This window comes from Budorcas taxicolor, chromosome 13, assembly GCF_023091745.1.
Source record: "Budorcas taxicolor isolate Tak-1 chromosome 13, Takin1.1, whole genome shotgun sequence".
Lineage (NCBI taxonomy): Eukaryota > Metazoa > Chordata > Mammalia > Artiodactyla > Bovidae > Budorcas > Budorcas taxicolor.
In genome coordinates, this window is record NC_068922.1 from 34,457,501 (window position 1) to 34,471,709 (window position 14,209).

At 43.4% G+C, this 14,209-nt stretch overlaps 1 protein-coding gene across 5 annotated transcripts in view; it reads right to left on the bottom strand.

Moving 5' to 3' along the window:
- Window positions 1-13,746, bottom strand: part of SVIL (supervillin) — a 169,567-nt gene extending 155,821 nt beyond the window's left edge. For 3 of the 5 annotated variants that reach the window (XM_052650625.1, XM_052650624.1, XM_052650628.1), the window contains exon 1: window positions 723-950. In XM_052650625.1, coding sequence (XP_052506585.1) covers window positions 723-732 — 10 coding nt within the window. In that variant the 5' untranslated portion in view covers window positions 733-950. Of the gene's footprint in view, window positions 1-722; window positions 951-13,217 lie in introns of those variants that run through there. The other 2 variants (XM_052650626.1, XM_052650627.1) reach the window with 1 other exon arrangement.
- Window positions 13,747-14,209: the final 463 nt, after the last annotated feature.

Here is a 14,209-nt window from a genome sequence, read left to right on the forward strand (position 1 = left end):
TCTTAGGCAGTTAGCTTTTAAAACAAAAGAGCTTTGACTAAAGATGAAGTGAATGGAGCCAAAGGTGGTATTTAAGGCTCCTTGGACGACTCACCAGCTCGCCACTGATTCCAAACCCCACCGACTCACAGGCATCAGCTGGCAGTTAGACAGCGGTATAGACAGTGAGGTCCATCTCTCATAGTAATGTCTATTTTTAAAGGCCAGCACACGCACACATACAATATGATAAGGTTTCCCTTAGAAAGTCGGAACGGCCAAATAATTACCACATTTCTAATTTTAAATTTGAGTTAACAGACACCAAAGCAGGAGCTGAGGTTTGATTTTAATTTTTGCACTACTAAAATTAAACTAGAAATGTCATGGACTACCTGCTTCCTTCTTATCAGTGGCAAACTACACTCTCAAAAATGTAAGTAGCTATTGTTTGGCTTTATTCATACACATCCACACAGACACATACATCTGTAAACACAGAAAACAGGAAAGGGAAGTTCACCAGTTCACTCTAACGAGAAATCTCTGTCCACAGAATAATACCACGATGCCTAACCATCAGATTCCATGTTTCAGAATATAATAAATTTTAAAAGACCATAGTAGCAGTGTTACAAAAACCATAAAAGCTGTGAAAAGGGAGAGTTTATGTCTATGTGAACAGATGTCATATACAGGTTCTAAAAATGATCAAGGCATTCATTCAAATCAGGAAAACTTACAGGTATCCATGGCTGGGTTGCTCTATCTTGATTGCTAAGCTGAAAATGAAGAAAAGGCAGCAAGAGAAAAAGAAATATGGAAAAGTAGAAATAAAATAGAAAGAAGATGAAAAGGAAAGAGAAAGAAAGGAAAAGAAAGGAGGGAAAGAAGGGAGGGGGGAAGGAAGGAGAAAAAGAAAGAAAAAGGAAGGAAGGAGGCAGGGAAGAAGGGAAGGGAAGGAAAGAGGGAGCAGGAAAGAGTAGGCCCAGGAGGAGGCTGACTCTCCTTATATTGTCCCTAAATGCTTACCCACTTCTTGGACAAACCAAAGAAGGCCAGGTGGTGACTTGGGTGGTCACCCGAGTTGGTTATTTTAAAAACATCCAATCAGCACAACAGCTCAGCTGAACTGTTTCTGATATATAGTCACCCGATCCAATTAAATCCATGCATTCACCCACACTGGACGCAAGGGTTGAACAGGGGCAGTGGGAACCACCCCGACCTCTTCAGTCCGGATATTTAATAATGATGACTACATTCTTCTACGAAACTGGTAGTACGACTTGTTGCCCTTGTAAAGGGAAAAAAAATCACTCCAGTCTGTTTGGATTTTCATTGCAAAGAAATGCAGTGCAGATTTATCCGACCCCCCTGGGTTAGTCTATACCCAAGGACACTGGCATTTGCTCTGAGCTGTTCAGATGAGCCAGTGGCTGGGGGTAGAGTGAGAGGAGGCTCATCTCATCCTGAGCAGAGCTTCTCAGGTAAGGTGGCCAGCACTCTGGGCTGGAGAGCTGGGTGGGCTGGTGGGGAGGCATTCCAGATCGAGAAGAGGATCCAAAAGGCAGAATGGGGAGGCGGTTGGTGCCTGGGACAGGGGCTGCCACTGTGGTTGGAGCACGGGGTGCAGAGGCAAGGGTTCATCAGGCATCCAAAGGCCATCACACCAGCTCCTTGGGCTGTGGGCTCATGGGCAGGGGTGAGGGCCACAACCTTGGATGTGGCTGGTCCTTCTCCATCCTAACACATCCTTTGGTCCTCAATTTCCTGCCTATGCTTTTTAAGAGTTCCCATCCTCATTTGCTATACACACACCCACCTACCACCGGTTAGAGCGCACAAAGAACCCTAGAGATGTAACAGGTCGACACCTGGGTTTTAGGTGGGAGGCTGGGTGACGGGCGGGTTCACAGGGTAGCCTCTGTTCTTGCCTTCCTATCCACGTTCTCAAGTGTCAGAGGTTCACAGGATGTAGGCATTTGGGAGAAAATACACAGTACCATCAGTAGCCAGGTTGGTACCCCAAAGAGACTGGAATGAATGCCAAGTGGCTGGCGTGGTCCACAGGGTAAGTTCAAGATCTCACACGAGCTCTCATCACAGAAGAGTTCCCCATCACACACAGCATGGCCCCGGCTCCCAAAGGACAGCTTTGGTTTATAAAAAAGTTAAAGGCAAAAACAAACCCCAAACCCCTGTGACAGTAATTTCTCACAAAACTCCATGACCTCAAGCCAAAACGCAGACTGAGGAAAGAGCCAGAAGCATCCAGAGAACATGCTGGCATGGTATTAGATTATAGCCCTCCATCCCCAAGATCACTTTGGTGCTGGATTCATAGTGATTCCATCTACATCAGGCATGAAGCAAGTGATGCTTAAGGTGTTAGCCTGAAGGTTCAATGTTAATGACGCTAGTGATGGTGAGACTGCAGAGCGCATCTCTTTGGATACATAATTCAAAATGTGCAAATGAACATTTGATGTTTTCAGGGCCACAAAGAACCTGTAACACCATACCCTGTGTGTGGGTATGCGTATGCTTGTACCAGGAGAGTGGATTTGTGCAGTGGTGGGAGGGATGGGGAATCCACAGAAAAGTCTCCTCTGAGATAGAGGCTTCAGTTTCTTTTGCATCACAAAGATGCCCTGAGATTCTCCAAACTGTCTTAGCACATGCACAAAGCACAGATCCACTTCCCAGACCTGTGCTGTCCAACACATAGGGATGTTGCCATCTAAACTAGTCAAAATAATTCAGGTCAGAAGTTCAGTTCCTCAGTTGCACATGCCATATTCTTTAAGGGCCCAACAGACATCTATGCTTAGCAGCTACCCTATAAAACAACTCCCAATGGAGAACATTTGTATCAACACAGAAAGTTCTCCTGGACTGGGATGACCCAGACTTACCGGCTGCCCTCACCTTGTTTCAGGGGCTGGAGGTGGGTCACTTCTGAGAGCTTCATTTTTATGGAAATAATCAGAACAAGACTTTAGTGTCTCTAAAGTCTGCATTTGTTCTTCACTTTTTAGGAATCCAGTCCCTCTAAGAAAAATGCTGCAAACAATGACTCATCTCCTCTATGAAATGAACTTTCAAAAAAAAATAAACATTTTTCCTATACTTTTGGGGAGATAGTCTAACCTCCTAAAGCCTGCTAATGCACCTGTTCAAAAACATCTGCACAAGAAAACCATGATCATCATCAGAAACACAACATGCCTGTAATGACAATTTTGACTTCACCCTGTCCTAAGTTATCTACCTGTCAGTCTCATTTTTTCTTTTACTTTAAACTCATAAACGATAAAAATCATCATCAGTTTCACATCAGCCACAGAGACGTGCTGCATAAGGAAGAGCTCTGAAAACTCTCTTGGTTCAAATACCAAGGTGATCTGTCCTCCTCCGGTCTTGGAGCATCCATTTACCATCTGATTATCACTTCTATCTGGAGCTACTGAATATGCTATAATTTCTGTGCATGCGTGTGCTCAGTTGCATCCTACTCTATGTGACCCCGTGGACTATAGCCCACCAGGCTTCTCTGTCCATGGAATTTTCCGGGCAAGAATACTGGAGCTGGTTGGCATTTCCTTCTCCAAGGGATCTTCCTGACCCAGGGATCGAACCCACATCTCTTGTTCCTCCTGCACTGGCAGGCGGATTCTTTACTACTGCCACCTGGGAAGCCCTATGCGATAATTTACTTTTACTGATATAATTACCTTGTGAAGCACAAATGTTGAAATTCTTACAACCCTATGAAATAAGAATGTGCTTTACAATTTGCAAAATGTAGTGTAAAAACAGTGCTCACATACAATGTGGACATAAAGGCAGCTTATGCACTACTTTGTAACACAGTCAGCTTTGCCTGATGGTAGAGGTGACCAGATAAAGAATCTTAGCAAGGAAAATGCACAGAAAGTGAGATTAGTTTCCAAAGTTTCTACTGTCAGACACTAAAATTCTTACACAACAGTTCATCTGTGATGCCCAAGCTCTATCTAAACTCACTTCAAAGTCTTCAAGTAAAATGACTTCTAATTTTTTTCTAAATTTACTAAAAAGATTCAAGAGACACGAAGTCTGAAAGTAAAAAGTAAAGCTGATTCAATGACTTATTTCTAGAACATCCTGGTTGAATGATATCAGTGTATACCTTTGCCTCGGCAATGAATCAACATTTTATAGATAGTTCCTTAGGACACTGGAGAGAAAACAAGTTAAAAAAAAGTAGAGAGGAGGACTTCCTTGGAGGTCCAGCAGTTAAGAATCCACCTTGCCATTGCAGAGTATGAGGGTTCAATCCCTGGTCGAGGAACTAAGATCCCACATGCCTCAGAGCAACTGAGCCTGCTTGCCACAACTAGAGACCCCATGAGCGGCAAGGAAAGACCCTGCATGATGCACTACAGATCCTGTGAGCTGCAACTAAGACTTACTTGATGCAGCCAAATAAATAAATAACTTTTTTTTAATAGAGAGAGAAAGAGGAGCCATACTTGCCTAAACAGAACAAGAGTTTCTAAAAAGCTTATGAACTTTTTAACAGTATAAATCCTAGGGGAAGAGAGAATTGCAGAAAATGCAAACAGTAGAAAGATAATAAACCTAAAAAGCATCCCCTTTGGGCTAGGAATGAAGTGTTTTAAATTCTATCTTTTAAATATATAAGGACACACGTAGGGTTGAAGATGAAAAGCTTCAGGGAACTTGAGTACGACAATTTTGACAGTCCATTAGAGTCCATTCCCCTCTCCTGCTCTTCCAAATCTTGGACCACCACCTTCTAGACTCAGGGTTTCCTTTCCAGGGAAGGCTGGCATATTTTCAAGCTCTGAAATCTTAGGGTTCAGTTGCTCAGTTGTGTCTGACTCTTTGTGACCCCGTGAACCACACCATGCCAGGCCTCCTTGTCCACCACCAACTCCCGGAGTCCACCCAAACCCATGTCCATTGAGTCGGTGATGCCATCCAACCATCTCATCCTCTGTTGTCCCCTTCTCCTCCTGCCCTCAATCTTTCCCAGCATCAGGGTCTTTTCAAAAGAGTCAGCTCTTTGCATCAGGTGGCCAAAGTACTGGAGTTTCAGCGTCAACATCAGTCCTTCCAATGAACACCCAGGGCTGATCTTCAGAATGGACTGGTTGGATCTCCTTGCAGTCCAAGGGACTCTCAAGAGTCTTCTCTAACACCACAGTTCAAAAACATCAGTTCTTCAGCACTCAGCTTTCTTTATAGTCCAACTCTCACATCCATACATGACTACTGGAAAAACCATAGCCTTGACTAGACGGACCTTTGTTGGCAAAGTAATGTCTCTGCTTTTTAATATGCTGTCTAGGTTGGTCATAACTTTTCTTCCAAGGAGTAAGCGTCTTTTAATTTCATGGCTGCAGTCACCATCTGCAGTGGTTTTGGAGCCCAAAAAAATAAAGTCTGACACTGTTTCCACTGCTTCCCCATCTATCTGCCATGAAGTGATGGGACTGGATACCATGATCTTAGTTTTCTGAATGTTGAGCTTTAAGCCAAGTTTCTCACTTTCCTCTTTCACTTTCATCAAGAGGCTTCTTAGTTCCTCTTCACTTTCTGCCATAAGGGTGGTGTCATCTGCATATCTGAGGTTATTGATATTTCTCCCCGCAATCTTGATTCCAGCTTGTGCTTCCTCTAGCCCAGCGTTTCTCATGATGTACTCTGCATAGAAGTTAAATAAGCAGGGTGACAATATACAGCCTTGACGTACTCCTTTTCCTATTTGGAACCAGTCTGTTGTTCCATGTCCAGTTCTAACTGTTGCTTCCTGACCTTCATACAGATTTCCCAAGAGGCAGGTCAGGTGGTCTGGTATTCCCATCTCTTGAAGAATTCTCCACAGTTTATTGTGATCCACACAGTCAAAGGCTTTGGCATAGTCAATAAAGCAAACATAGATGTTTTTCTGGAACTCTCTTGCTTTTTCCATGATCCAGCAGATGTTGGCAATTTGATCTCTGGTTCCTCTGCCTTTTCTAAAACCAGCTTGAACATCTGGAATTTCACGGTTCATATATTGCTGAAGCCTGGCTTGGAGATTTTTAAGCATTACTTTACTAGCATGTGAGATGAGTGCAATTGTGCAGTAGTTTGAGCATTCTTTGGCATTGCCTTTCTTTGGGATTGGAATGAAAACTGACCTTTTCTAGTCCTGTGGCCACTGCTGAGTTTTCCAAATTTGCTGGCATATTGAGTGCAACACTTTCACAGCATCATCTTTCAGGATTTGAAACAGCTCAACTGGAATTCCATCACCTCCACTGTATAGAATGCAAATAATTAAAAGGGGTTTAGAAATCCTCCAATCTGGTGTTCATTTGAATAAATGAAGCCCAGCGAGGTTAAGAACGTACCCAAGGTCACACAGCTGGTTATTAATCAACATCAGGGCTGCCCCTACCTAATTCTGCCATTGCCCCTAGCACTCTTCAGGTTCACACACCTTCACGTGAGATTTTCCTTCTCCACTCAGAGCAGGGAAAATGCTTCCTGAGAGCTCTGGGAGGGAGTCCGAGGGTGGGGAGAGCAAGCAGCTTGTTTGCTATCATAGATTTCACAATATTCCCACCACCACTTTTATTCCCCATCCTTGCACCTTCATCCTGCAGCTCACTTTGGAATATTTAAATATTTAAGAACTGTGAGCTGCCTGCAAGCTCTCTGAAGTCTCGGGAGGGAAGAACAGATACCAATCCAAATAAATAAATTCCATCTCCCTGGGAGGCTCCTGTGCTGGGGAACAAGCTTTACAGGAGGCTTGCTCACCCTGGTCCCCCACATCACGGCAACAATCATCCAGTCATGAAACTGTAAAATATTCAACGTGTTCGATCAAAAATGTATGAAATCGTAAAGCCAAACGATTGTGTGTGTGTGCTTGAAATGAACATCTGGTGGAAATTAAGACCATGAGCATAATTTGCAGAGCTGTCTACCTTTTAGTGGCTTGCCCCATTTTTTTCTCCTTCTGTGTGCTGTGCCTAGTCACTGTTATGTCCGAATCTTTGTGACCCCATAGACTGTAGCCCGCCAGGCTACTCTGTCCATGGGAATTATCCAGGCAAGAACACTGGAGTGGGTTGACATGCCCTCCTCCAGGGGACCTTCCCAACCCAGAGATTGAACCCAGGTCTCCTGTACTACAGGCAGATTCTTTAAATTCTAAGCCACCAGGGAATCCCTGCTGCTGCTCAGTCACTTCAGTCGTGTCCGACTCTGTGCAACCCCATAGATGGAAGCCCTAATCTGGTTCAAATCTATACAGTCATGAGCTGTGTTAGGTATCCAACACAATACTGTCAACAAATGATAGACACCTGAATGTCATCTGTCTTTTGGTTTTGTCATACTGTTAAAGAATTAGAGGAACTGCAGAAGTAAATGAATATGGCTGAAATCTGGTGACCATCCTAGCACATGGTAAGCTGAAATGTCACCTGCAATTTAAGAAACTCTCTAAGAAAATCTGTACACAGAAACAGGACTAAAACTTTCAGAAGTTATTTTTTCTCTTATAAGTGATTTCTTAATTCAACATATTTTAAGCTACTACTGAAAATCAATTGCTTTCCTGTTTGAGTTTTGGCTGGAGTGGCTTGTTCATTGTTGAGTGTGTAACATGTGTGCAAATACAGTGTGTGTCTATTTTAAAATTTTGGTTAAATGTAGTAAAATTAGATACAGAATTTTCAGAATTGTGAAAAGACCACGCCCTGAAATATTTAAAGTCTTAAAAATATAAAAATATCCATACTATTTTTCTGTTTAGTGACCATATATATCTGAACCTAAGATTTCTGTCTACTTTCCATACTCAGAACATTATTGAGAGTTTGGAAAGAAACGAGAGACCTCTCATTAACCAAAACACCTCATGCACTGGATGGGAATGTCAACTTGTGCAACCACTATGCAAAGCAGTATAGAGATTCCTCAAAAAGTAAGAAGATTTACCAAATGATCCAGGTATCACACTTCTGGGTATTTATCTAAAAAATATGAAAACACTAATTAGAAAAGAAATATGTACCCTTCTGTTCATCCTGGCATTATTCATGGTAGCCAAGATATGGAAGCAACATAAATGCCCATCAGTGAATGAAGGGGAAAAAAATCCAATATGCAAACACATACTAGACTACTACTCAGCCATAAAAAAGGATGAAATCTTGCCATATGTGATGACACAGATTGTCCTTGAGGGTATTACACTTAGTGAAATAAGTCTGATGGAGAAAAATACCATATGATTTCATTCATATGTGGAGAATAAAAAAACTAACTAAATGAACGAACCAAACAAAAACAAACACATAGTTACATAGATACAAAGAACGGATTAGTGGTTACCAGATGGGGAGGAGCGGGCAGGATTAAATAGGTATGGTGAAGGATGAAAACAAAATTTTTGGTGGTCAGCATGCTGTAGGGTACACAGAAGCTGAAAAATAATGTATACATGAAACATAAAATATTATAAACCAATGCTACTTCAATAAAAAATAAATGAGAAAAAAAACAGTTCCAAATTATAGGTACATTATTTATAAAAGCCCTTTGAGAAAGTAATTTTTCTTTCTTATGCATAATTCTAACAATAAAGGTGATATAGGACATAAACTCTAATGAAGCAAGTCAATAAGCTCTGAAATCCAAATGAATATATTCCATCTGAAATGGACAGGTTGTACAATTAATTCAATGTATAACCAGCAGCACAAGAATTTTTATCTTAATGTGGACCCTCAGAAGATGAGCTGTGCAAAGGATTCAGAAAACAAAGGCAAGAAGATGGCCCAAGCACACAGCCATCCAGGGATGCCCAGTGCAGGGGTCAGAGTTTCACAACCTTACTACATCCAAGGTGGCATCCTGACACAGAGATGCTCAGAGGCAAAGCTCAGCAAGGTCAGAGAACCCGGGAGATGGAGCAGGTCTGGGAGGGAGAAGGAGCTCCTGGGAGGGTGTGGAGGGATGCGTGGTGGGCCAGAGAGGGAGAGCTTGAGATCAGGATGAGCTTTATTTAGGATGCAGGACTGGAGGAGGGGCCAGGAGAAAGGCAGACAGACATTGGAAATAAGAGAAATAGTGGCAACAACACAGGCAAAGCATGGAAGGGAGGGTGTGAAAGGCACAAGGAACTGAATCACTTTTTCCATGGCTCCTTCAAATCCCCTGAGCTGGTTGCTTCCATCTTGAGAGGCGTTTACAACCATGCTACTCAAAGTCGGTCCTCAGACCAGAGGTGTGAGCATCACCTGGGCGCTGGCTTGCTGACTCTCTCCCCCACCTGCTGCTGCTGCTAAGTCGCTTCAGTCGTGTCCGACTCTATGCGACCCATAGACGGCAGCCCACCAGGCTCCCTCGTCCCTGGGATTCTCCAGGCAAGAACACTGGAGTGGGTTGCCATTTCCTTCTCCAATTCATGAAAGTGAAAAGTGAAAGTGAAGTTGCTCAGTCATGTCTGACTCCTAGCGACCCCCTTGTAGCCCAACAGGCTCCTCTGTCCATGGGATTTTCCAGGCAAGAGTAGGAGTGGGGTGCCATTGCCTTCTCCGCTCTCCCCCACCTAGACCTACCCAATCACAGCCTGCACGTTAACAAGAGTACAGGTGATGCTCAGTCAAGTTTGAGATGTACTGACTTTAAGTGGTGCTTATGACGATAGGCACTGACGTGAGATAGATTTGGGTTCCAATCCAGTTCTACCTTGACCCTGCAATACGTGCCCTTAGGCCCTAAACCTCAGTTATCCTCCTCTGTAGAATGGAGATAATGATAGTATTATGTCTCAGGGGCCCTGGGAAAACTTAAGCGAGGTCACATAAGGAAAAGCATGGGCGTAAGGCTGGCAAACAGTAATGATATTATTTTTGTTCGTCCCTTCCAGCCGCCTTGGATAACAGCTCTGTTCTGTCTGCGTCTGAGTTCCTGTAGGGAATGAGTTCACTAAAGATGGGGAACACACATTCAGTTGGGTGATCTGTATCCAGGTGTGCAATATTGAGATGAAACCCTCAACATACACGTGCTGACATGAACCCAGGGCTGGGACACGGGCCAGTCAATGACCCACAGCAAACAGGAAAGCGCTTTTTTTGACTCTGTGTACACAAAAGCCAGTTAGAAATGGGTTATGAACTTGCTTGGGATTAAAGGATCAACTTTCAGAAGAGAGTAAGCAAGTAATGAGGTGAAATACACCCCTCTTTCAAAACCTCCTGCATCAGTACATGGCCATGAGAAAGTGGGACAGAGATCCTTTTGAACCCACATCCAGCTGCTGTACCCCTCCTTTGGAGGCCAGCAGTGCAAACCACCCTGAGATGTTTCACCCTAGGGATGAAGATTAATGCTCAGGAAAAGCACCTAAATCAAATCACACCACGAGATGAGTTTCTTCATTTTCGGCAAAACTCCAATAATGAAGTGGCTGATTTCATTGCACGCACCTTAATTTCCTGTGTTGGCAAAAGAGCACATACAGAAACCCCAGCAGGCTTGTAATAGGAGGACAAGTCTTTCTGCTTGCATTATTAGATATGGGGGGAAAAAAAAAACAGAATTTAGTACATAGAACACCCACTTCTGTCGTGAATAATAACAGCGTCAAGAGTATTTTGTGCAGCTAAATTCTGATATGAAGAATCCACAGATCATTTCAAGGCATTCAAGCAGCTCACATCTGCAGACCAGCCGTGCAGTGGGTGCTAGGACCCAGGTGCCTCGTTGAACACCCCCTACAGAGGAAGGGGGCCCCAGGACACGGTGTCAGGGCCCCATGGGATAAAGCACAGGCTTAAGTCAAGGCCCCAGAACCCAGAGGCAGAAGGTCAGAGGCGGCTTCTGGGAAAATCTCCTTTGAGATCACTTCCCTGGCAAGCAGGGGAAGGCAGAATATTTCAGGGAGGGGTCCCAGCAAAAAGAGTGGCATGAAAGACCCTGAAGGGGAGGCTGAGGAGCTGGGCTTTGGCCTTTAATCAGTGGGAAACTATGCAAAGTTTGGTTTTTGCTTTCCTCTTGGTTTGGCTTCCCTCGTGGCTCAGATGGTAAAGAATCTGCCTGCAACACGGGAGACCGGAGTTCGATCCCTGGGTTGGGAAGATCCCCTGGAGAAGAGAACCCACTCCAGTAATCTGGCCTGGAAAATTCCATGGACACAGGAGCCTGGCAAGCTACAGTCCATGGGGTCGAAAAGAATCGGACGTGACTGAGCGACTTTCACTCACTCACTCACTCCTCTTGCTTTAGTAAGGTCATTCTGAGGATAGATAGGACAGTGGAGAACATGGGACAAAAGGGTGACGCCATCATCCAGGTAAGAGGAAGGCGCAGGGAGGCTCAGGAGGTGTGCGGGCAGAAGCATCCTTTCAGAGACTGACTCAGCTGTCTTGGTTACCTATGGAGAGTGACCATGCAGCTTCTGGCTCAGAGTTAAAAGCTGCAGGAAAGTTCCAGATCGGGGAATTCGCCTGGTCACAGGGCAGCCCCCAGACTAGTGTATTAATACTCCTGGCAGCAAAGAGTTGCCTGCGGTGGTCGCTCCTGCAGCTTTCCATGCAGCCTCTGACCCTGAACACTGCTGCTCTCTTAGCCAACAGCCCTCTTCTTTGGATATAGTTTCTGAACTGTAAAGTTGTAAACGACCTTAGGTATTGACAAAGATTTTCATTCCGAATGGAAATTCAAAAATCTTAGAGTGGTTACCAGGAAACAAGATGTCCTAAAAGTACCAGCAGAGCTATCTGTGTGCACTGAGTACAGGAGACGTAATCTGGGCGCTTTGACTGAATGCTATTTTGAATAGTAAGTATCCTTGTGACTTCAGAGTTAGCATTTCCTTGGCGGATGACGAGAACCGTCCAGGAGGAAACAAGATGAGCAAACCGCCTCTCTGTGCCCACCTGTGTCACCGTCTCAGAGGACAGATAGGATGATTACTCCTGGCAGGACACCCACTACTTGGCTTCCCAAGAGCTCTTCTGGGCTGATGAAAAGAGGCAGCCGCCATATGCCTGGTTTATGTTGCTTCGCCCTGGGATCGGGAGGATCACTGACACCCTGCAGTTTTTCTCAGCAGGGATACCACCAGCATTTTGGCCAGGGCCATGCTTTACCTTACCACATGGGACTGTCCCCCATTACAGGGCATTTACAGTTGTAGCCACATCCCCTCAAACACCAGCCAGTTATTATGAAAACCAGAATCACCCCCAAGCATTTCCAAAAGCCCCCAGGGTTGCGGCACTCAGTCTGATTGAGAACCATGGCAGTATTCACTGATGAGGCTCATCTCTATAAATATTCTGTTTTTCTACCTGATAAAAATAATCACTGCCCCTACTGGTCCATCTGATACAGTACAAAGAAACCATCTTTAAAATAAAGAAATAAAAACAAAAAAAGGAACCACCCTTTTTTTCAGCATAAGCAAATCACCAAGCTAAATTACAAACAGACCACAGTTGTCTCTAGAGCTTTACAAGAATGATATGGCATTATTTTCTTGGAGAACAAAAAAAATGAAATACAGCCCCAAAGCGAGAAACTAGAGTGAGAATTTTTTTTTAATATATAAATAAATCCTGAAACATCGGAGGTTCTCTAAATTAAACTTAAAGAATCAGAGTACCAAGGTAAAGAACCCTCAAAACAAAGACCATACAAAGGGAACACTGATGATTTATATTGGGTTGGCCACAAAGTTCATTTGGGTTTTTCCATAAGATGTTACGGAAAAACCCGAACTTTTTGGCCAACCTAATATTTCCACATGGATTAATAATAGGAAAGAAATAAAACTTGACCTTCTGAACTCCACCTCCATACATGTGATACAATGATTGAAGTACTCTGTATTGTGAATATGCTATTAATTCCAAGGCTTCAAGTGCTTAACGTTTAGACAGGAGTGCCTTCTAGACTGTAGGCTGAATTGTTAGTATCAACCTTTCTGTAACCATAAAGTAAGTTATTTTGCTTTTAATTAAAAAAAAAAATCCAATTATTCTGAAACCAAAAAACATGCCCACGGGTACCTACAGAAGTATGCAACAACTAGCACATACTGGCGGGAACATTCCAGTGTTTGACATCTACAAATCCTTCGGAAGCATGCTCAGACAAATGATACTTAAAAAAAAAACAAAACTGCATTTAGATTTAAAGGAAGGGTTTTCACTTACTTCAAATTTCTGTACACTCCTTGTTCCTCTAAGTTAAAGGGGGGAGAAAAACCACACTGTAATTCCTTATTTTTCTAATTAAAAAAAAAAACACGTTATATCCTCTAATTCGGCTTTGGTTGTCCTCAAGTATTCTCTGTGCGTCTCCTTTCAAAGAATACTACTTTCAAATTCTAAACAAAAAGCAAAATATCAAAAGTTAGCCCAAGGAACACTGTACAAAATCAAATACCACAACGCAAACAAGGCAACTGCATCTATCAGAAATGATGATTCAGAAGAGGATAAATTTAGAACGGTGCTTTCCAAATGGCGTTTGGGTGCCAAATGCAATAAAACAGGTGAAGGCTACATCCCAAAAGTTTCTCTGAAAAAAGATCGCCAAAATATTATCAACAAGTGTCTTCTTTTTGAAGCTGTCGGTCCCCTGGTGTCCTTGACGCTGAACTTCCGCAGTCTGGCCTTGGTGTGGCCATCCATTCCTGGGTAAATCCAAGTAAAACCTGAGGACACTTCAGCCTCTGAGGACGCTGTCAGAAGCAGTGGAGCAATTCCACATGCGACAGGCCTTTTATGGCCTGAACTGGGAGAGCCTTGATCTCAGCTCATCTACCAGAAATAGCTCCTGAAACTCAGAGGGGCCCATCAGCTGTTGCAACAGGCCTGGCCAGTGGCAACCTGAAGTGCAATGAGAATTGCCACATTGTCTTTCAGCTTGCTTTACAGAGAAACTAAAAATGCAACAGCCATCTCCTGAACAGGCTACAACCATACAGAACTGAATAGGCAAATGTTTTCCTAATGCTAGTCTTCGGATTATAAAAGAACACAAAACCACTGATAAAGCTCAGACAACAACATTCAGAAAGTAACATACACATACATGTATAAACAGTATGCTATAAAGGCACACGTCTCTCTACAAGTTTACACGTGGTGCGGACATCTGTGGGTTTCTCCTCACTTCCAAAAAGAGAAATTTCCAATAGAAA